The sequence below is a fragment of the Anastrepha obliqua genome, chromosome 5 (genome assembly GCF_027943255.1).
Source record: "Anastrepha obliqua isolate idAnaObli1 chromosome 5, idAnaObli1_1.0, whole genome shotgun sequence".
NCBI lineage: Eukaryota > Metazoa > Arthropoda > Insecta > Diptera > Tephritidae > Anastrepha > Anastrepha obliqua.
The window spans coordinates 78,536,743-78,561,907 of NC_072896.1; the positions used below are offsets into that span (position 1 = coordinate 78,536,743).

General features: G+C 38.0%; 2 protein-coding genes across 6 annotated transcripts in view; one reads left to right on the top strand and one right to left on the bottom strand.

The window, feature by feature from the left end:
- LOC129246875 (uncharacterized) overlaps positions 1 to 25,165 on the bottom strand; it is a 316,754-nt gene that overhangs the window by 105,688 nt on the left and 185,901 nt on the right. The window lies entirely within an intron of this gene.
- LOC129246873 (protein eyes shut) overlaps positions 1 to 25,165 on the top strand; it is a 306,316-nt gene that overhangs the window by 93,073 nt on the left and 188,078 nt on the right. For all 4 annotated transcript variants that reach the window (XM_054885574.1, XM_054885576.1, XM_054885575.1 and 1 more), the window contains exon 2: positions 6,561 to 8,814. In XM_054885574.1, the coding sequence (XP_054741549.1) occupies positions 7,349 to 8,814 (1,466 nt within the window). In that variant the 5' untranslated portion in view covers positions 6,561 to 7,348. The remainder of the gene's footprint in view (positions 1 to 6,560; positions 8,815 to 25,165) is intronic.

Below are 25,165 nucleotides of genomic sequence, written 5' to 3' on the forward strand. Positions count from 1 at the left end.
CTTGCACGGAGACTCGAACCTACACACTTCCGAAGTTAGTGGGCGGCGATCACGCGGCGGCCGAATAATTTTTTACTAACTTTGAATATAATAACATTTTAACTAATTAAAAAAATAATTTTTTCAGTGATGGAAATCTTTGTTTTGACCTTTACGAGCTGCATTGCTTGTATGTTTGTGCACTGCAGCTGTCTAATTCACTAGTGTCAAATATTATACTTATGTAATCGCGTCGTAAATCGGCTATCCGTCAGCACCAATTTTGAATGACTCGCTGGAGAACTTCGGTCGGTATCTCGTGAACAACTTTAGTAATGTTCGCTTCCAATGCTTTAACCGAAGCTGGCTTATCCACAAAGCAAATAGATTTTACATCTCTAAACAAATAAAAGTTCAAAGGTATGATATCAAAAGATCTTGGTGGTCAATCCACTGATCCGAGTCCAGAGATAAATTGCTCACCGAGACGATGACGCAGTAAATCTATTGTTTCACGAACTGTATGGCAAGTAGCGCCGCCCGCCGTCTTGTTGGAACCAAATGTTGTGGAAGTAACGAGCTTGAATTTCTGGCATCAAAAATACGTTTATCATGGCGCGATAGCGTTCGCCATTCACTGCTACATTGACGTCAGCCTTGTCTTTGAATAAATATGGGCCGATGATGAGATCTAATGGCAGTTCTTGAATGGATTCGGGTTGCTCTTCAGCCCAAGTACGGCAATTTTGTTTACTGATATAGCCATTAGCGGAAAGTGAGCCTCATCGCTAATCGGTTATATACACACTTTTCACAGAGCTTCGATTTCAGTTGTACAGTATGTAAACGTTGCTGAGTCGTAAGTCTTTCTATCATAAAATGTCAACGAATACTGAAAAAAATTATGTATTTAGTCTGACAGAAGTCACGCATGATTTGACCAAGGAAAGCCTATTGGAAAAAGTACCTCCAATCTGATCACCCTTTATGTGTACCACCTCGCTCTAAGCCCACTTGTTTTGAGTTTTGCGCTTTTAGCTAGGCTGCCACTTTTATGATAAACATTAATACCAAATTTTATTGACATTGCTTTTCATTTCTAAAAGTTAAACAGATTTTTTAAGTTTTAAAAATGGATTTCAATTTGCAACAACGAGTTTTTTTTTTAATTTTGAGTTAAAAATGACTAAAGTGAAAGAAAAGTTGATCAATAAGCGCAAATTAACCATCAGAGAGCTGACAAGGACTTGAACATTTCTTAGGATATTGCAGTTAATGATTTGGTTTTGCGCCTTATTGTTGCAAAGTTGGTCCCAAGGACCTGAATTTCAGGCAAGAAAGGGGCCGCGTTGATATCGCCTAAGACATGACTTCCAAGGCTGGGCAGCGAAACCAACATTCATTAAAGTCATCATTACTGGAGTATGGCACCCAATTCAGTCCTCAAGACATCGAATGAACCAAGACAGAGGATGCGCTTTGGCTCTCAGGCTGACTTTAATATATTCGTTTCTTGGTGAACATATCTAAATCTCGTGATTTTCTGCAATCATCATCATGGTGGTGGGGGTGGAGGTCTTGTCTGAGTGACCCAGCCCAGACCCAATAAAAAAAATGCCATTTTGATACACATATGTAGAAATGCTGCTTTTTATTAGTACAACCATCTTGGTTTGGCTATGAATCTGCATATTTCGTCTATTTTCTTTTCTGCAATATCTTTCAAGTTAGCCATTGAGAATTCCCCCAGCTTTCTATGCCGTAGAGTACTGTTTCTTTATGTTCTTCTTGATTGCATCTTCTGCAACTATCGTTGTACGGTCACCCCATCTTAATGGCATGGGGCGGTGGCCGGTTACTGTTGACGTCATTTTGAGTATGTCTACTCGCGGCTTTCTTAACAACTCGTCAGTTCTGGATTTGGTTAAATTGGGCTACGTTTGTTTAGTTATTTTTGAGGTATCCGTGGATGGACTAACATCTGTAAACGACCTGTTTCTACAATAGTGAGAAGATTTGCCTGTTGCGCACTCGTTGGGAACCGCCTATTACTGCTTATCACAAGCATCATATTATATCTCTAATAATTTCCTCTAACCTGTGGATGAGATCAAAGACTTTGGGGTAATTTTTGACTCTAAGTTTTCATTCTCAAGTCATATCAGTTATATTATTTCAAAATCATACTCGATCTTGGGCTTTGTTAGACGTAAATCTTTATAATTTTCTCTCCCACTTTCCTCTTATAGTTAAATTTTATCGCTTGTTTTGTGTTCAATTTAATTCATTGAGCGTTTCTTTTGCAACACATTAACTTTCTTATTAACTTTACGAAGCTCTTACCCTTTTTATCTCAAGATATTCAAAACAAATTTCGAGTCCAACATTGAATGCTCAAGACTCACTACATAAACTTCAGTATTTAATACTGAATCCACTCAACACTCAAGCCAGTGCATTTGGTGCTCAACATTCAATAGTAAACGATCAGTACTAAATACTTAATAGCCGGCATTCAAAACTCAATACTAAACGGTGAGCACTCAGGAAGCAGTAAGGAATACTCGAAATTCAATTCCCAGCACTAAAGACTCATTACTACATATTCAGCGCTCGAATTTCAATGCTCAATACTCATTATTCAACGCTTAGCAATCAGTACTAAAATGGAAAATCCAAGAAGGTGAGAAGAAATAATGTTGCTCATTAAAAGAAGATGATAAACAGGAGGGAGGAGTAGCATCAATGTACATTGCAAATAAGTAAAACTGTCTTACTATGTACTCGATGACATTGTTACAACCTCTTTTCGACACTTTGCCAGTTCGGTTTACGGGTATTCGAGACCCTGCTGTGAGTGGTTAGAGTGGTATGAACTATTATCTGTTACTTTGTTTGGCAGCAACATTGACGTCAAAGCCACCCGCAACGATGCTGGCAAATAATTCAAGCAAAGTTCAAGACTTTCGAAGAGCGACATAAAAACCGATGAAAATTATTATTAGTTTTGCCGAGGAGCAGCGCTGAACTGACAGTAAGCAAATATTCACAAGTGAATTGAGGCTTGAAAGAACATTAAATTGAATCCTCTCGTGCAAAAATTAAAATCGTAAATCATACGAGCACCGAATGGCCACTAATCGAGTAGAGTAGGGAGCCAAGTGTGTGTGCGAGAGTTTGGTGCAGAAATTTTAAATAAGGATGGTTGAAAGAAATGCAAACACACAACGTACGAGTATACACCAACAAACACTTCAATACGCATACACAATAGATTTCTACACAATGTCCTTCATACGGAGAGTTTTTGCTCTGATCGGCGGGTGAGATGGTGTGAGTCAACAGCAATACTGCTATTGTCCTGCTACACAAATATTTCTTTTGTGGTTTTTCGACATTTCATTTATTTTATTTTGCGACTTGATTTGTTCAGTTTGATTTTTTCCTTCTTCCGCTTCCCGTGCTCGGTTGGGCATGAAGGAACATTGAAATTGTGTGGCGTGAAATCAATAAATTTTATACTTGGTTTGTTGGTTGGCCAAGTTAAATTAAATTTTCTCACAACGAAAGCAGACAGCAATACCAGCAATAAGAACAACCAGCGCATGCAAGATTAATGAATTTGTCAATAATCAATAACTGTGAGGCAACACGAAAAACGTTGCATATTTCTAGGGGACTTGGGAAGTGAGTTTGTTTGAGGTTTTAGTTGCTGGATTATAGATAAAAATTAAAAATATATTGAAAAGTATATACTGACACAATCTGGTCTAATCTGCCTGCGTTAAATTAAAAATTAATATATAATTTTTTTTGCTTTAAAAGGAAAATACCACGTACAGCGGTGAAGTTAGATGTAGGAAGTTTTTACCAAAACATAAATAATTGCCATTACAGTTGCGTACAAATAGATTAAGTCCAAAAAATTAAATAAATCAGTTATTTTCTAAAATCCGTCAAATCGCTACGCTGATTATTAATTTTCGTCATTACGCTATAATTTGCCTTGCCACTGCAGCTGTTGCCAATGCCACAGGGGCGAAAACGAGAATTCACTGTTGCTTCTCATGAAGCGAACAAAATTTCTGTTAATGCGAAAATTTCCAAAACAAATGCGCAAAAAATATAGCAGCATAAAAAAAGTTGCCCAGTTATTTACGCATATACATACACACATGCATAAAGTTATGCTCCACTGTTGGCCAACTTGTTGACAAAACTCCGCGGGTCTCCAACGCTGGTGGTCCACCAAATTGCTAGAATTTTGAGCTGTCATGGGCCAACAGTGCTTGCGTTTACATTGCATTTATTCTACACCGTTTTTTGCATGCATGTGTGCTTCAGTGGCCCCAATTTTTCGCAGCATTTTTTTGCTGCTACTGCCTGCCCCGCAGTCATGTTGTTAATTCGCCGTTTATCGTTGTCAACGCACAACTTTTGCTGCGAGCCAACCAAAACTCCTTCACAACCACATACAGGCGAAGGCACACAACTTTGGGTGCTTGCTATCTGTTGTTAAGCGTTGACAACATTAGCGGGGTAAGCAGAGCGCAGTTTATTGCTACTCAGATAAAAAATTTTAATTAGACTTTTGTTAGTTTGTGTATAGTTTTGGAAGCATTGTGAAATTGTGTGTATTTTTTTTTTTTTTTTTTTTTTTGATAGTTCGATAGTAGAGAGAGTTTTTCGGTGAACTCTGGGTGGGCGCGAATTAACCCACAAAGTGCTCTTTTTTTGAATGAGCTATTGAAGAAGGGGTGTACTTCGATTTGAATAATTTTGCATAATCTTGAAGCCGGGATGTTAAAAAAGCTACTTAAATTTGATTGTGAAAAAATAAAAATTTAGACCATCGGCTGACTCAAAATGGGGTTTTTGGGTGTTTCTTCAAAAGCGCGTAAAACGGAGATGAAAAAAGAGTTTTCATTTTTGTTTTCAGTATTTTATTTTTTGCCGCTACGTGCCACACAAGCAATGAAACCATTGATCTTTTACGCGAAACGTTTCCGGACCGTGTTATCTCAATTGGCCACCGAGATCTTGTGATTTAACACCTTGTGGCTTATCGAGGCTATCGAGGACATAGGGCAGCCACTTTGCAATTCGGTTATTAAGCGTGGTTGTGGTGGTCATCTGCCTGATGTTATTGGCAGGCGTTCAAAGGCGCAACTTAATCGGTCAAAGAAAAACGTTTCTATGTTAGTTGCTTTTATCACAGACCATTGTCTCCAAGGTCGAAGATACAAGAATGAGGAGTAGGATGAGTCTGTCAGACGTCTTCCTTTACATCGTCCTGTGTGGTATGCCGCTAAGTTTAGATATTTTGCTCATCGTTTCTAAATGATACTGATGAACTTAGGGATAGAAGTGTCAGCCAGCTCAATGGGCTTGTACTTAATATAAAATGGTTTAACGAGGAGCAGCAGATAAACTGTTACTGTGGTATCACAAAGGATTGGTAGCGGTCTAAATGATTTGGCTTAGGGACTGACTGCCACTTCCACCTACCTACCAACCTTATGAAAATGGTCGACCTTTTTTGATTTTTGGTTAAAATAATCATCCGAATGAGTCGACATTTCAAAGGTTGGTGAAAAAATTTCAAGGAAATTGTTCTATCAAGAATAGAAAGAGGACTGGCTGACCAAAAATTAGACGTTCTGTTGAAAATATTGCTGTTGTAGCGCAAATTTCTGCTAAACAACTTTCACCATAAATCGAATGGTGGACATTTCAATGATGTTATTTTTCGTGTTTTCTATGTTTCAACTAGCAACCATTGGAAAATATATAATATATACATACCTATATATTTTTCACATATAATTGTTAAAAGCTATATTTTGAATAAAAATATTGAAGTCGAATGATTATATGTTTTGTTTTAAAACAACACCTATGCGCGTCTTTTGAAAGGCCCTTTATAAATCTTGTTCATACTCAATTTCTTTTCAAAAATATTCCAAGAAGATAATTCTATTTAGCAAAGTGACATCATCAGCTTTGCGACTTGGCAGTACAAGAATATTTTTCCTTTTTTTATTATAGAAAAGGTTTCTTAAAAGTAGTTCTAAAAAAAATTATAACATGTAAGCAAAAAAAATAAATAAATAAAATGTAAATTTATGTAATTTTAGCACTTTTAGTTGTCATTCTTAATTGTGAATAGTTATTGTCGCCCGGCATCTATTTAGCTGTCAACGAAGAGACTGGCGAAAAAAGTGTAATGCGGTGGCGAATGTGTGCTTGTATTTTTTCATCTCTATTGTAATGTTGTAGTGACGATAGTTTCGTGCCCAGGGCATGCAAATGCAAAATACGTGTATCGTAAGTATTGCGAGTAGGTTGGGGTGGGATCACTAAATGGTTGACAATTCGTCAGTTCATGACCAGTCTGTGATACCGACAGGATTCTGTATAAATTTTTTATGAGTTATAAATTACTTTAAAATTAAAAAATATATGTATGTGTATACAATATATTATTATTGCAGAAAGGATATGTTATTATAAGCAAAGAAAAAAAAAATATTTTAAATTGCCATCAACTAAAATATTTTCTTACTTCTCATTTCTTGCAGAGTAAAATCTAAACTTCGCCAAAAGGCAGTCATCAAAAATGCAAATCCATTTGATTTTGCAAGTCAGCGAATGGTAATAAAAAACACATAACTGCTAGGAGAATAACACTCACGAAACTCTAGTGAGCCAGGCAGTCACTAGCAAGCAGCTCTATTACATGCACAGTGTCGATAGTCGAAGAGATAAATCTAAGGACGTAACCAATAAGGTGGGAGTAAACAGAGTATCCCGAAAGGAAATAAACAATTTACGCAAATGATAAAAGTTAATAAAACACTTAAGCGGATTTTGCGACAGCAATAACAAAACGCCAACAAAAAGCTCGGAAAAACCAGCAAAAACAGGTGGCGAACAAAAAAAAGAATACAAGAAAAAATAAAACTAAGATAAACGAAACTGTGACAAGAAGGAATTGTACAGCGTAAACGAACGGCAGGCAGCAGGAAACATAAAAAAGAAGAGTAAAAAGAAAATATATTGCATTTTGTAATAGCAAAGAATAATCAATCAATAGCGCCAGCAGATAAGCAATAAGAAATAAGAGACAACGAGCCGAAGAGGGTGGAGCAATTGAAAAAGCAACGATTTATAAAAAAAGTAGTGGCACCAAGGACATAAATAACTGCTGAAGTAACTGATAGTGCGTCGGAAACAAAACAAAAAAATACGGAAAACGATAAATACTTAGCGTTGGGAATTGAGCTGGGAGTTCGCCTCTCTCCGCCCCAAAACTCTGGTGCTGTGCTCAGACCTTTAATGCAAATTACTTGAAATAATCTGCAGGGAGATGACGAAAAAACGACGCTTGTTGACAGTGGCAGCAAAAGAAGTAGCGCAAAATGCCTGCGCCAATGTGAGTAGCGAAAGAATTGTGAATATCAAGAGGCAGAGCGAGCAAAGTTGTGATGATGGTGCGCTAGTGGCGGTGCAGTCCGCTGCCGATGCAGTGTCAGCTGTGCAGTTGATCACGACAACGATGGGGCCAATTAAGAATGCGCGAACAAGCAGTCAATGCTACAACAAAAATTATTACAACAATAAAATCGTGAATCGACCAAGTCATAGCAATAAAACACATTGCGGTGTTGGCAACAACAACATGAATAGTTGCTACAGAAATCAGTACCGGAGCGAAAGCGGCAGCAGTAAATCCGATTGCTGCGCCAATTACAACAGCAAAATGTTGACGACATGTAGTGAAAATGTTGGCACGCAATATGCAATATATCCGCAGGGCACGGCTAACGACGATGCGCTGGGTGGCAAGGATCAACGAACTGTAATAAGGCTGCTGCAGGAAAGTGAACTGCAGGCGGAAAATGTGCTGCGGGAAGGTGGTGACGATGATGATGATACTGCTGCGTCAGCATGGCGTCAGCCAATGCGTAATAAAAACAAACAAAAAGGCAACTACAACCACACATATGCACTAGCAAAGCGAACAGTGCTAACTAAGTACGCCACAGCAATACCCCACTCGACGAATCAGCAAATTTATAATATGGAGCAACGAGTCGGCCAACAAGCGAGCAAGCCACCACAGGAACAGGCACAGCATCAGCAACAACACCAGTTGCAACAAAGTCAAGTGCTCATTACACCGCTTAGTGATCACCTGCAGGCCTCCACATCGCAACCTATGACATCTTCGAAGGCCACACGTCCGTCAGCCGGCAAAGCTCAGCTGCGAAGTGCCAGTGCGAAGTCAACGACCAAAGTGGGTGCGAAGAATGTTTTAATCAAATTTACATGGGCAGCAAAAGCAAAAGCATCATCGGCTACAGCCAAAGCAACAACAACAACAGCAAGAAACCCTTTATTGGCAGCTACAAAGACTAAAAGGGCGACAAAAAGTTTGAAATCTGCATTTGAGTGTCCAAGCACACGACCAAGCGCCTACACATTGAACGATGCCGCCGCGACTCTAGCAAACTGTGTGACCCCAGCAACAACCACAACAACAACTTCCACTATAGCTTCAGTCACCCACACACCTGCACCAATAACAACGGCAACAACATTGAACACTTCATGGGCAACAATTTCTGAGCAACTACTTGCCACAATTGAGCAGCTTTGCTGTCGTTCTTCAAAATCTACTGCCAACAGCAACAACAATAATGCCATAGCATCCGGCTTTGTTTGGTTGTTGCCACTACTTTGCCTGTTGGCCGCATTCGGTTGCGGCCAAGCTGGATTTGCTTGCCTCAGTAATCCTTGCGTTTTTGGTGTTTGCATCGATGGTTTAAATAGGTAAGTGAAAAACACATGCACGCACACACACATACACGCAGGCGTATAGCTATAAGGCCACACAATAACCTACTTCACTTCTTTATTACACAAAACTACAACTTTTTGTGCAAGCGACAGCCATCAAACGCCTTTTCCCCTTTTAATTGGAATTTAAATCCATAGTAAGCCCCTTTGCTTGCCCGCTTTAACGCATATCCTTCTTGAAACCAAGGCAAGAATGGCAATGTGAACACTAAGTTTATAATAACTTGCAGTTTTCATGTAATCATTCCAAGGGCCCTCTACATCTACATCATACTCTCTCCCCTTCTATCCTCGTTGAGCCCATAGTCACGCTTATGGGCGTTTACTACAGTTCAATGCAGGCTTATACTTTTTTTTGGTGTTGAAACGATTGCCGCCTATTTTAAGCCCCCAGCGGAGTCAAGTTCTGTTCTAAGCAGATATGCCCTACTGTCTCCCTTCACTACCTGAGTGTGACACACTATGCTTTAATTTGAGAGAGGCATATTCTGCAAAAGTAATGAGTGAGCACCTGGATGTTATTAAAATTGGCCTCATCAAAGTTCACAAATTCTGCAACTTGAATAGTTTCGGAGTTCAAATTATTGCTCAGAAATTTTAAAGGAGCACGTTATGATTTTAGTTGACAGCAGAGTCAAATGCAGCCACTAAGTATTTAGTACAAAAGTGTGCGCAAAATCCACTCAGTCTCAAGCTCACGCATATGCCTGGATAGGATAAACGGTAAGGAAGTGACTAAAAAGCAGATTTAGTATAGGAAAGCTACCCTCCCTCCATTCACCTCTAACTGCCGAATGTCCTCGATTAAGAAATTCGTTTTGTACGAAATATATCGGAAGTGAAGAAATGTCAGTAATTGAGATGCCTTGCGGTATCTTACCTGTATTTGCGCACTACGCCAATTATGTAAAGAAATTCCTGTAAGAATAGGCGTTGGTTAGCCGGCTGATTATTTAAAAAATGGCAGATATACGCCAAATTTAGACGAAATTACACTCAAAAGCATGAGAAAGTGGTGTGCAAAAGTACCGCCAAAGCGTAACTTGATGTATAGCCTTGTTGTCAGACTTGACTATGATATCCGTGATCAGAACCCGTAAAAAATGTAAAAAGATTCTACGTACTTAATGAAATCAAACAGTAAATGAAAGTTTACACCACCCACAATTCCTACGATGAGAAGTCTCAAGGCTCCCAAATAAAGATGAATCTATCTAAAGTCGGCTTAACCGTTAAACACCAACAGATCTTACAAAATCTATCAAAGTTAATTGTCAACTAATCGTATTTGTCATTGTTTATTAGTCTTTTTCTTAGTTTTCTTGATTGGCACGATAACCGCCGATCATTTCCTACTCGTACTAACCGGCGCCAGTTGGGCAGTCTAAGTGACGTCCATCTCCACCTGATCTTTTCAAAACAGATGAGGCCATCCTCTTCCTCTGCTACCATCAGCTGGTACTGCATCGAATACTTTCAGAGCCATAGCGTTTGTTTCCTTTCGTACGATATGCCTCAGCCAACGTAGCCGCTGGATCTTTATACGCTCATCGTTCCATCGCCTTCACTAACGTACGAAGGCCCAGGCTGACATTGTTATGGGTCAAGGCTGACATTGTTATGGGTGTTAATGCTGGTTCCTAGATAATCATTGTAAGCCTCTTACAACATTCAGAACTGTCAGCAGTGACTTGCTTTGCCCTTGTTTTTTTAGTCCCTTATTTTAAATGTTATGTAAATCAGCTTGAGGGCTTTGGCCCTTCAATGTCACTCTCAGTCCACATGTTCTTTAAACTGATAAATTTCCTCTTGATGAAAAATATTTTCAGTAAAAATGCAATGCAAGTTAGTTTGGCATAAAAATATCGTGCCATCCAGACATCTTCAATTTGAATTTGAATATTTTGATTATTGAAAGAGCCTCTACTCTAGTGAGGGGCATCAGCTGTCTGTTAGTTGGCTGAATGACAGTCCCAGTCCCAGAGTAAACGTAGGCAGACAAACATATCGTTGGCAGACAATGGACGTTTCAACAGGATTCGGCACCGTCTCACGAACCTCGAATTCACCAAGAATGGCTAAAAAACAACGGTCCGAACTTCATAACGACCACACAGTGGCTCTCAAATTCACCAGACGCGAATCCGATGGATTACTGTCTTTGGGCCATTTTGGAGTGCAAAATTCAAACTAAAAGATTGTGCGCGAGTGGGCCAAAATACCTGCATATCACATTTGGGCAGCTTGCGATTCGTTTCTGGACCGTCTCAAGGCCATAGTCAAGGCAAAAGTTGGTCATATCGAGTAAAAGTAAATTGAGTCTTAAATTTGTAAATAAAAGTAATTTTCCAAACTAAATTTATGGGCTCCTTGATTGGTTACACTTCGAGTGCCCGACCCTGTATGTATTATAGTGTTATACAAATTCTAAGGTAAATTTTGCTATTTTTTCATGGTTTTCGCATTTAACAAAATTAATATTTTTCAAAACAGTAACCTTTTAGCTCAACATATTTTATATAAATCTACTCAAAATTTCCGAGGCCCAACAAATAATATAGTTTTTCGAAACCTTGTTAATTGGCGTTTGTTTCATTAGCTGCGGCTAATTGGGTCCTAATCTGCTGACTCAGGGTCGATTCTCAGTAGTACAGTACAATTTGATGGAACAACATCAAGACGCGCGGCACAAATAGAAAGAGGAGCTCGACTAAATACCCAAACAAGGTGTAAGCTCCAATTATATATACATATATAGTATTTGATGGGGCTGCGGTTAACGCTCATTGTGAAAATGCAACATCAAATTATGAAAAAGTGTTTTTAATAGCCATCAATTCTGCGCATTCAATGACAAAGCTCCACGTGCATTTCAGCTATTGGAAAACTTTTGATTAAAACCATCCTAAAATCGCATTTTGCATTAAATTTTAGTCCCTGCCTTCGGTAGAAAAATTTTAAAATTTTACAATTTTGCCTCTGTCATTTTCTCACAAAATTAAAAAAAATGTGATTAAATATTTACGTTTTGAAGTGCTTTTCCATTAATCGATCGAACTTTGGACTTTTTCATAACTGGATGTTGCATGTGCCATCGCTCGAAACAAATGATAGTCCGAAGGCGTAGCACCTGGAGAGTATGACGGGTGGGGTAAAACCTGCCATTTCAGTGTTTATTTGTATGATTTCACTTCTTCCACGACATGAGACCGAACGTTGTAATGCCTAATGCTTTGGATATCTAGATTTATTTTTTGTATTTCCTTGCCAATAAATCGAATACAAAACGTGCAACAATTTAATGACAATCCTAGTTGGAATATAAGGCTCCGAAGGCTGATATCTAATCAATCTGAAGGCTGATATCTAATGCATCTTGTATATTATGTTTCAGTGATGGGCACTAACTCTAGCAATTGTCTATATGACATGCGCCAGTGACCTTATGTAGTCACCATAGAATACTTCTGTGCAAAAAAAACTAATTTTTTTGATTGAATTTGGTATTTTCGTATCTTTTTGAAAAGACCGATAGTTAAATTTTTCGAAAAATAGTTTTCTGGAACATTTTAATGCCCTAACGGATTGTCAAATATGTTTTTGAGGGGTATCTTGAAGTACATGTCAACATGACCCTTTTATGGGTCTATTAAAATATTTCCCGTGAAATTTTACTGCATCGATCTTAAACTAAACTGTTTTGCTCAGTCATATATTTTAACTATTTTTCCACTATTTTGAATACAACTTAAGTCGAGTCATGAAGACTTAGTAGGCCATCGAGTGTTGAATTACTGGTTAGATGTACCTTCACTACCGGCCTCGGTAGTCTAGCGTAGGTGCACCAGCCTACCATCCCAGATGTTATGGGTTCGGTTGTGCACGGTCCTCGCATTTTCCAAATTTGCCTACTTTCCCTGTTTCAAATACAAACAAACAATCTCATTCCTCAGCCCCACAAACTTATCCTTTCCATATAATAATCAGCGCATTGCTTGCATTGTGGCTACTAAAACTAGCAAAAACTAAGAAAAACACAGTTACACATTGCATCAGTGGCGCCAGCAAGAGGAAGCGGACAACCGCAGTATTAGCACAGACACACGAAATTTAGTGAAGTCGTCAACCCTCTGTGCGACCCTTCTGGCAGAAAAATGTAAAGCACAGATGGCGCTCCAAGCAGTAAAGAAGGCGTTATTCCTAAGCAATGACAGGTGGGCATTCCCACTGTTTAGGACTAGTAGCGGCAGGCTATCACCTACCCTGTCAGAAACCAAAATAGGTTACCGAAACCAACGCAAGACTGAGTCTTGTTGAGGTCCTATAATCCCGACAGTAGTGAAGAAGGAAAAACAAAAATACTTTCAGACTCTATTAACTAAGCTCGTGCTGGTTTGAATTGCCATAAAATTGTGGCATAGCGCTACACTTCGGAAGTAAATAAAGATACAGCGCAAGACAACCAAAACCTCTATAAATTAGAATGTGGTTGCAACTGCTCTTCATTACTTGGGTTATTATTTCGGTTTTTTGGTTATTATCGACATTGAAGCACTCTCGGTATTCCTTAAGCAAAACAAAAGAATTCAACTCGATGAATCTACTACTATAGCTTTGCCTCTACATGCCCCAACAAGCTTGAAAACGAGCTCCATAATAGTTATTAAAATACCACTGGTTCGACTGAGTTTTCAATCTGTGAAAAAAGGCTTAAATCTCACCCCAACAACCACTAGCTGCGATCTAACGTAAATTTAGTGCCACTATGTGGGGGCAACTTGAATGCACTTTTCCCACTTAAATTTAACTCTTTTCTTTTTTTTTTGCCTTCAACTTGATAGCTCACATATTGCACTTATTTTTCAAACACTCGGTTGAGCACAAAAAGCGACTCACCTCACTGCATTAGGTTAAGTCACATTCGCACTCACTAACTCTCCCACAAATGCGTACACACTAACACACTTAGCAATTTGCCGACATCAGCTGTGTTATTCCACACACACATACACAAACTTATCAACAAAGTGGCTAACAACATCCTTTGAGCACTGCCCTCAAAGCTGGCACTTTATTCTTACTTCTTTCTCCTTTATTGCCATACATAAACATCATTACGTGTGTATGTGCGCATGTGTGCCTGTGTGCGTTTATGCGCTACTCAAATACCAATCAAGCCATTCGAGTGGCAATAAACTCCGTTGCTGCCAAAGCAGCATTAACGTTGATTACTTTAACCCCGCGTGTGTCATTAAAATGTCGAGAGCGTAAGAGAGTTCTCCTACTGCACTTACTTCACCTCCAACTTCGGCATTCAATTTGGTTTTCTACCCCAAACTCTCAAATATTCCTGCCCATACACTCGTATCCACTATGGGACCAGTGGACTTACGTTTGCGACACAATTGACTTTGAGTGGTTGGTTTGCACACATACTCATACACATATATATACACACAACACACTCTTATGCCACATACTCGTACCTTTGAAATATATGTATATTTTTTTTCTTAACCTTTTCGCCCAGTACCACTTTTGATTATCCTTTGGTTTAATTATGGTCTGTTTTCGATCTTAGCCACATCCCTTTTTGCATACTCTGCATTTCTCCACTCATTCTCCGCTTACTTCCATTACCGCTTGTTTGATTAGTTCGTTGATTTTAAACCATCGTTGGTTAAGAACAGATTGGTTAGCTTGGCTGGCTTGTGGGTTTGTGGCGCTAATGAAAGCGCTTTTTATTTATTTTCAATTGATGCATTTGTGCTTGCGGGTGAGCATGCCAGTTAACTTGTCGCATCAATTGACAAAAACCGATTGGCATTAAGACAAATGAGAATGGACATTTGAGCGCTTAAGTAAGTGCATAACCAGCAGCTATCAGTTGTCACTGGTCGAACATTTTAATCGACGTATTTCATCATCGTATCGTATTTCATTTCTCTTAAATTACAGAAAAAAAGCAAAATTTGTTAATGTAAGCCAACAAAGTGTGCCATGACCGCAGCTTCCGGCATTTTTAAATTTTTTACCAGCGCTGACCACAAAATGTACAGAGTGTTTCAAGTCCTACCTTGCTTTTTAAATTCGATTTAAGCACATACCTCAAATAAGACTTATTATTTATTAGGGTGGGTCGATTTAAAAATCGCTCATTGCTCTATGAAAATCGTATTCTAGGGATCAAAATAAGAAACTTTGCCGAAGGAACCATACCTCTAAAACGAATTCTGATGTCCCCCAATTTGGGTCGAACGAAAAATCCCACTTTGACCCATTTAGAGTGATCCAATTGAGTCCAAATGTATGACCGACCCCCACTAACTTTGGACGGCCAATCCATCCATGCCAGTGGCACACCCCCTGGAACTCCCGTGGGGGGTTCCCCATACAATCATTTCAAAATATCACCATTTTTGGACTTTACATGAGAAAATAAACTAAAAAGTTCGAATTTTACTATCTGAAGAAATCTTAGAAAGTTCGCACAAAAACTTTGAAACTTCGAAAAACTGGAAGAGTGTGTACCAAAAAAGATTTAAAACACTGGTTTGCTCTTATCGTCAGTCTCATTGGTTTCATTTCGAAGGAACTTAAAGCAACGAAACAAAGCTTGAAGTGGTTCCGATTTAAGTATTAAGCAATACATTGTTAAATTGAAGAAATACAATAAATAAGATAATAGCATGAAACTCTTAACATTAATTATAAATTCCTCCTCTCTCCACTTAAGTTCAGAAACTGATTCATAATACACGAAGAATATGTCATCAATTTACATTTATGTTTTATTTTCTTAGTTTTATGCAATTTTTTTTTTTCTATAGACTTTTTATTCATATTTTTTAATATACTATTAATACCTATACTATAATTATACTTTATTCTACCTCCATATCAAAAAATAACAAAAAGTCGGTTTTGGATTGGTGATACCTTCATTGTTGCAGCTGTTTGGCCTACTGTGGCTGTTTCTTCTTTTGTCTTTTTGAAGCAAACATCTGCAGTGCCTGCTAATCGAAGATCTTTTTCGCCCTTCTACAAATTCATTTCTATCGGGACATATCTCTGAAAGCTGCTTTGCTTCTGCCAAAACATTTCTGCATCTCGACAATGCGATACTAGGTCGTCAAAAGTAGAAACAGTATATCGCGACCCACTCACTCGTTTGGAAATTTGAAAACTCGAGCCAAGAAGCACCGAGAGAATAGTAGCTCCTAAAACACTCAAGCTAAACAGCCCATTGTATTCGAAGCCCTGGAAAGTAAAAGGGTTGATTGTCAAAGAGGAAAGGACAGAAGTAATAGAGGGAAAAGATAGGATAGGAAATAAACAGCGACAGACATAGCTAATCCTATGAAAACTTTCCAAATACTTTGGCTAATCTGAAAATATCCTCCAGTTCGAGAGAACTAATTTGACTCATTCTCATGACACTGGAACCTAAAATTCGTAGCCTTACTCTAGCAAAAGCAGGACCGTCACAAAGAAAATGCTCAGTGAAATCCGGCTACTTTAAGCGAGGCAAGCAAATCGAGTCCTCAGAGATTTCAATCGTGGTCATATGCTGACCGCATGGCTTGTGCCCTATAATAATACCGACCATCAACCGAACGTATTTTCTACGAAGGCTTAGAAGAAAGCTCGACAGTTTTCTGTTCGGGCTTGTCACAAAATACTTTGCAGTTCTGCAGCGTTCTAGACCAGACATTGGTCTTTATGTAAACTGCATACATAATCGCTGATCCCTCTGGTTCTGGACTCTGTGGGGTAAGCACTGATCCGCAGTTGGCCAATTTATCAGCAATTCTATTTCCTTGAACACCGCGGTGTCCTGGAACCAACAGAATTCCGCTTCTTCTTCAGCCCGACTGTCACTGAAGACTCCAATTTGTTTCCCGCTCCATCTCTTCTCAATTATCTACATTGCTTTTTACAGAATGGCAAACACTTCTTTTTGGAAAACAGTTTCCATCCCTCCCAGGACGAAATGATAATTATTACTATCGTTCAAGTATCATTCGGCTGCAAAACATATTTTATCGTAGGAACCATCGGTAAATAAAATACCGGTAAAATTTCTTTAAGTGCACTCTGTACTACTCCGTTCCTCACGCAATGGAAACTCGATATCAAATTTCCTTCCAAATGAAACTGTGGGCTAAAAATCATCCTTAGGTGCCAAAAACAGTGGATACTGCTCAGATAGCATCTTAAAGATTCGTCTGTTTCTCGTAGTTCCATCTTCGTGCCAGAAACCATATTCATGGAGTCTACACATTGTTTCTTGATAGCATTTAAGACATCGCCGGAGGTTGTGCTCATAGCACCCTTAATGCATAAAGATACACTTCCATGCAGCCCGTATTGTTCCTGACGTGTGAAGGATTGATCTGATAAGAGCTGAGTATATCTGCAGGGTCACAGCAGGTTTCAGACCGCTCTCTCTTACTTTCACATACAATATACCCTAGGCCGGGTCGATTTGTGGGGAGGCAAAAAAATCGCCCATTACTCTGTGAAAATCATATTCTAGGGATCAAAATAAGAAACTTTGACGAAGGAACCATACCTCTAAAACGAATTCTGATGTCCCCCAATTTGGGTCGAACTTTTTAGTTTCTTTTCTCATGTAAAAGCCAAAAATGGTGATATTTTGAAATGATTGTATGGGGAACCCCCCACGGGAGTTCCAGGGGGTGTGCCACTGGCATGGGTCGATCGGCCGTCCAAAGTTAGTGGGGGTCGGTCAAACATTTGGACTCGATTGGAGCACTCTAAATGGGTCAAAGTGGGATTTTTCGTTCGACCCAAATTGGGGGACATCAGAATTCGTTTTAGAGGTATGGAAAGTTTCTTATTTTGATCCCTAGAATACGATTTTCACAGAGCAATGAGCGATTTTTAAATCGACCCGCCCTAATATACCCTAAATCACATTCAGTTGCATAAATTTGCTGATGGTGTCTGTTAATTCCACTATCAGCAGCCTCGCGCGTTTGTTGGTTTTTCTCTAAAAATTTTAAATTATTTTCCAATCGTGTATTGGAGGAGAAAATATTCTTCTAAACAGTTCAATTGCATCATTAAAAGTCGATAAGGTATCCTTCGTGTAATCTTCCAGCAGATTGGCATATTGAGCATGGAATCTGTGTCAGCAATTTTCTCGATATCTTTACAAAATGAGATAGCTGTAGTAAAGTTCTCCACTGCCAATAGATTTCGTTGCGCGAAGCATGCTGAGCATTGCTTAAAGGCCTTTCGTAAAAGACTACCTGCAATTACTGCTAATATTTGCGAAAATTGTTCAAGAGAAAACTCGACCATTTTTTCCACGCGTTCTGTTATAATCTCAAGATCCTCTTGCGAACTGCGGGCGCTATTAATTTGTATATATCCTTCATTCATACTCACTCGACATACATATTCAGCTTTGGACTTACGTAACAAAATATTTAAATTTTCAAAATTCTGAACTTTATATCTTCAATAATAATAATAATAAGGCTGGTTAAGTTTCAGGGGCCGGTATTGATTTAAAATAAATAAAATTTCCTTAGGAAATTATTGTCATTTTTCTTTATTGTGATAATATTGGTCTAGCTCAATTACGTATAGAACAAAACATTGGCCAAATGCTTGCCGCGGCCTCGGCGGCACACCTCCATCCGATGGTCCAAATTTTCGATGACGCTGAGGCATAATTGAGGTTCTATGCCGTTAATGCGCCGATTTATCTCGTCCTTTAGCTCTTGAATTGTTGCTGGCTTATCAACGTACACCTTTTCTTTCAAATAGCCCCAAAGAAAGAAGTCCCACGGTGTCGTTGACGTTTAGGTGTGGTTCACATTCAACAACGGACCTTGAAATTTAACCACCCTTTATAAGGCCAAAAAGACAAAGAATCAATTAAATTCAAATGATATGAGTAAATAAAAGTAAATAAAAGAGGAAAAATGGTTACGAAAAGTAAAAACTAAAAAATCTAAAACTACTACAAGTTACCGCTTTTACGCTGCAAATGCGTGCAACATATGTGGCAAGATTTGTCGGTATGGCAATTTGGCATGTTACCTAATACCCCAAGGAAGTGAAAAGGAAATAGAAAAGGAAAAAATCCAGCTGCCGTCATTCGCTCAGCGTTAAACTGGTGCCAAATGTTGATTTGGCAAACATCTGGTGGCTAATGCTACAAAAAAGACCCAGTACAACAATAACTACAGCATGTGCAGTACGGCATACATACAGGCACATGCACACCTACTAATACCGCCGTTAACGCACTGGTAATTGTAATGGCACCACCAACGGTTGGTGTCGGCTTGTAATGGTGATATGGCAAAAGCTGTGAAGCACTCGGCTTCTAAGCCAAGCAACTGACTGTTTAACAAACTGCTGATTTACTACTTTTATCAACTGGCAAGAACTTTGTAACGGGAGTGTAAAAGGTGGTCATGCAAGAATAAAAGCAGAAAGTCGAATTGTAAACGAATTCCTGCACACAAAAAAAGAAAATATAAAAAAAAACATATGCAGAAGCTATTGAATTGGAAGACAATGATAAGGCAAAAATCGATAGAACAAATGCATGAAGGTAGCAACAAAATCTTAAAATTTGAAAAAATTCCAAAGAGGCATATTCTAATCGAAAATATATGAGGGTGAATTGTATCAGATTGCAAAAGCAGCGGAAGTTTGTGAAAATGGGAAGGTGTGAAAATGTGAAGGGGGATGACTATAGAGATATAATTGCGCCTCAATAAGTCCACAAAAATTAAAACTAATGGCATAGCAAACTCAAATCACACATTTCGTTTATAAAGAAGTATTTTTTGAAAGAACTTAGTGTAATTATCTGACTTATTCTTCAAAAATTTTCTTCTGACTGACATTTAAGACAGACCCACAAGCACTTTCGTAAAACTGGAAATGAGTAAATTTTATGTACTAATTTATAAGTAATACTGAGACCACTGAGGCCTTTTTTTTCTCCTAGGAAGCACGGGAAATATATATAATTTAATATTAAAATAAGTGACACCTTCAAATGATAAATTATTACTATATTTTTTCTTACTATTTTTTCACATTAATATTAATTATTATTGCCACAAAAGACAAAAATATATTTTATTCTATAACAAAACCACATAAATCCAAGTTTTAAACCTTTTCCAAAATTTTTAAACATTAATCCAATTTCATGATTTTTATTGAGAATTTTTCAAAAATCTTTGAGTAAGCTGATTTAAAGCCCATTTATTTCTAATATAATAAAGTAAAAGTTTGAAGGGGCGAAACGTTTTCACGTGTTTTTAGTAATTTTTTTCTTTGAAAAGTTTCGTGGATTCGTTATAAGGAGAAAATACGCAACACTGCCAAAGAAAAAAATTATCAAAAATCAACGAGAGCTGTGAGCAACTTCAAGTTTCACTTTATTGTATTAAAACTAAAAAAACTGCGTGCTCTGTGACCTTTTTCAATTTTGATTAAAAATATGAAATTGAAATTAAAAAGATCTCAATTTGTATGATAATTCGCCGAATTTTTCTGAACCTCGTGCAAAGAATGAAACTTAGATTATTATAGTATTTGTAATAGAGTGAGCAATGGTTTTATAAAAAATAATTAAAATTAAAAAATAAGCAAATAAGTATTGTAGTAAAAATTTGTCAACATAATTTTATTATTTATAATTGTGCAACGGACTATATTTTTTGCGGAAAAAACCCATCTGGTCACAAAGCAAAAGCACGCAAAACTACTAAGAAGACTCTTCACCATCAATTGAAATCATCTGCTACTGCTTTGCACATTTTCAGTGCAGCCGCACCAGAGCAAGTAACTCCGAGCTTCAGATCATCCAATTGAAGTCACACCCGAGAAATGGTTGGAATGATCCAACATGATATGAGAATTCGGGAGAGAAAGTGCCCTTTAAGCTAATCAAATTGAGCAGTGATTTCAGTTTTGCTTTATATATACATATTGATGCGAAAAATTTGCAAGATGAATGATCCGCAAGATGGATGCCGCATTTGGTCATAATTGGCAAACAACTGCAAGCGCTTGAAATTTTCAACAGAGTGTCTAATGATGTTCAATCGCAATCCGAATGAGTTTTCGAATCTATTCATAGCTACCGAAACAAGGACTCAAAATAACCCACGAGAGACTCAGAAGCAATCAACTAGTCGTGATTGAACAAACAGGAAAAAAGTTATAGTCAATCTATCGACCAACAAAGGCCATAGTGACAGTGTACTGCTTTTATGCGCAATGTGTCACTCATATCAGTTAGTTGGAAAGAGAGTAAAGTGATCATCAGAAGCTTGACATACCTTAAAGAGCAATCACCGGCACTACATTACCACCTTCGCGAACTTCAGCTCCCTGAACGGCGTTATCATAGTCCAATCCCTGCTTATTGAAGAAGAAAAACTTCATCGCGAGAGACCTGCGGTACCGTCACACAACTAGTAGCTTAAGCTCCTACTTTTCCAGCACTTTCCTTCGCATACTTAATTGGCAAGGCAGCAAGAGATCTGCCAACAGAAGAATACACTGGTTCACAATTCTGTAATCCTAATAAAAATGGCTTTATTTAAGTTATTGGGTTGTGCCCTTTCTAACTGCTGTTTTTCTATATTTAGCTCTATTAATACTTTATAAAGTTCTCATCATGCCCGTCTTATCGAATGGCGCAGAAGCTTAGGCGATGACATATTCCGATGAGGCGTTCCTTGCAGTGCTTGGGAGAAAGATTCTGAGGAAGATTTTTGAATCTTTGCTCGATGGTGACGGCGCTTGTCATAGGCGATGGAACAAAGAGCTGTATGACATAGACATAGCAGAGCGAATAATGATCTAGTGAGTTCGTTGGTTGGGTCATGTCGTCCGAATGCATACAAATGCTACGGTTCTGAAAATATCCGATGCGGCACCAGCTGGTGGTATATTTCCTCTACGTTGGAAAGATCAGGTGAGAAAGGACTTGACTTCACTTGGTGTGTCCAACTGGTGCCGGTTAGCACTAGAAAAATTAGCACGTTTTGTTAAACTCGGTCAAAATAGCTTAAGGGTTAACGCGCAAACAAGAAGAAGAAGAATCAAAAAATTGGAGAAGCGTTGCGTAAAGTACGTCGAGCTAATGACGGCCTTAGGGCAGTGCGCTTAACTAACTTCTTACCTTAAAGATAAAGTGATATTTGCAGTAATCCCATCGATAAGTTGACCTTGATCTAACGCAGCCATGGTAAGCCCATCTTGGGCCAATATTATCTAAAGGTCAGTTAGAATAATCTTTAAAATTTTCTATCCAAGTTCAAAGTGTTCGAGTTCAAATTGTAATTATCAAATAAATCACTCGTACGGAAGGAATCAAAGGGCACTTTGAAGTAAGAAGAAATTTATAATCGAAGAAAAAACAGTCACTAGTTCAAAGCTCAAACATTTTTCGCGGACAATTTGAATAAAATCATGAAATCGGAAGCAAATACGGAAGATAAAATCAATAAAGGCTAATATTCGTAAGAGTGGCACTTGGCTAATAATAAATAACTACAATACAAAATATAAAAATATAAAAAAAACCAAAAAAAAATAAAAATAAGATAAGAAAAATATAATAAAAAAGTAGTTAAGAAGCAATAGCAAGAACTTTAACAAAAGAGCCAAGCATTTGCAGCCTAAACTATATTAAATGAGCGCAGCGTTGCGCACTAGAAGAAATAAGGTAACGCATACGCACTGGCGCACCGCAAAGCCCAAAGCATACAATACATGTCACTTGCGTGGGTGTATTTGATATGCTGCTTTCTGGTGCTTCTACGTATCGCTCTTTGTTTATTTTAGAATTTTTCCTTTACGCTGGTATGCTTGTAGTTTTTGCAAAGGCCTAGCAAAGTAACTAAACTTTGTGGCAAGGAGTCTGCAGTTTTTTTCCCATAAAATAAAAGGTTTCGCAACTATTTAAAAACACACCAGACAAACCAAACACAACAGCACACACTACTCGCCATTGTTACATTGTTAACTTACTACTGAATTGTTCAGGATGTGTATTGCTTTGTGTTTTTTCCTTTTATTTCTTTTTTTGTTTGCTGTGTTCTAACATTTTTAGAATTTTGCTGAATTTTTTGTTAATAGTTTTTGTTTTTAATCTCTTCTTTTAACTCCTTGTCTGCAGTTTGTGCAGTCTTTGTGTGGTGCCAGCAACTTTGCGGTAGCATTATTATACACAAGCAATGTGCTCAAACGTACGCTCACATGCAAACTTAGTAAATTGTAAACGAAAAAAAAAGAAAATGAAAAATACAAAAAAAAAAAAAAACAATAAAAAATAAAAACGAACAAAAGCACATTTGAAGTCACAACTTGCACATAAACGTACAAACATAAAATTATAAGTAAAAATTTTTTGTAATACATACAGTGGCTATCATAAGTGCGTGCATGATGATGTTTTTTTTTTTTGTAATATTTGCATTGCTTTGAAAATCATTTATTACTTTGTTTTTTTGAACATTTTTCATGCTATAAGCAAAACTATATAAAAAACTTATAAGTTCATACAAAATTGAAAAAAAAAATCCCACTAATAATAATGTCAATTATCTGTTAGTCAATCCGCGATCACGGATTTGAAAACGCCATGGTCAAACGCCAAACTAGTCAGAGGGAGATCAAATTTTTGCGTGAGCAGGTAACATTACTCATTACTGGAAGTGCTTATGAGATCGCCAGGAAGAAAACCGAATTGGCCTCAGATACCTCCTACCCGGTCATCGACATCTCCCTGACTGTTCTTAAAGGGGAATTGCACAAGTTATTTTTCAGGAAAGCGCAGAAAAGATGGTGCTCCATTTTTTCGTATTCTATTTCGAAAACTCTTTAGTCCCAGTGTAAGAGACGGAGGACTCAGAAAGTCATGAGGACTCCACACCATTCATGGAGTTCCATATTTTCGTGAATTTTCGAAATTCCTTTGGTCCTAGTAAAATAGGCGTAGGAATTAGTACTGAGGACTCCACTCCATTCAGTTTCCAAAGTCTTTGCTCCGTTTATCGGTAGTTGGATGATCGGCACACTCACGTAAAAGCTACGATTACCATTTAACCCCCATTGCAGAAGCTGTGGGGACCTTTCAAATATGGAAACTGCAAAGTACTTTGGCAGCTAGACGATTAAGGTAACCGGGTGCTTCTTTCTTCGGCAGCTTGTGGCCACCGTAAACCTTATCCTCCCTAAATTCCATCAATCTTCTCCATTACATCAACAGCTCTGGTGGGCTGTAGATATCTGCGCGTTGGAGGTCTAAAAATGGTATCAAAATGCCGCTTTAGTTCTGCTTGGGGAGTGGCACTTCAACCATTTCACCTACCTACGTACTGATCATAATAATCTAAATTTTGAACTCTTTAATGTAAAGTTCTAGAAAAACCTCAAGTATGCAGGTCTTAGCCCATTGAGTTTTGATATACAGACGATTTACTCTTACGAGTTTTTTTCACATATACATTGTTTTTTTTATAAAAACGGAATTTTATTTTTATCTTTTATTCATTTATTTTTTTTTTCATTTTAGAAACGCTCTTGTGCACCAGGTATTTCATAAAAACATTCAGAAAATAGAAATAATTAAAAATCTAAGCAATTGTTTGGCCGCTTAAGACTTCTACTTGTTTCACTATAAATTCATGAGCCATACTACACGAGAATTTTTTCTACAGATACGGATTTTATACATAATTATAAATAATTAGCACTTATACCCTTTATTTCATGTTTGATCGCGCTCCTCCTCCTATTTGTGGTATGCTATTGATGTTTCTTCGCAAAATAGAGGGATATATAGTATAGTCTTACATCCAAACAGTAGATAGTTTTTTATGAGCAGCTGTTTCATGGCAGAAATACAGTTGAAGATTGGTCATTGCCAGGCGAGGGGTAACCACTTCCCTATTAGAACTAACTTTTTGTGTCAAGTGAGACTTCGTGCAAGGGGTTCGAACTTGTGTACGTCTGAATGATATCCACAAAGTATTCGGCTACGGCAGCCGCCAAAAATTTTGATTAAAAATTTCAAATTTGTATGAAACTTTTGTTGGCTTTCTCTAAATTTTGTAAAAAATTCAGAATTTTGATTTACATGGTTTTGGTTAGAGGTTAAATGGTTGGAGTGCCAGTCTGTCACTCCCCAAGAAGCACCAAAGTGCCGTTTTTGGTTAGCGAATTCATAAAAAAAAAATAACGAAAAACTTCTAACCTGAAAAGTGGTGTAAATATTAAAAAAATCATCACGCACTCAGTTATGCCTGCC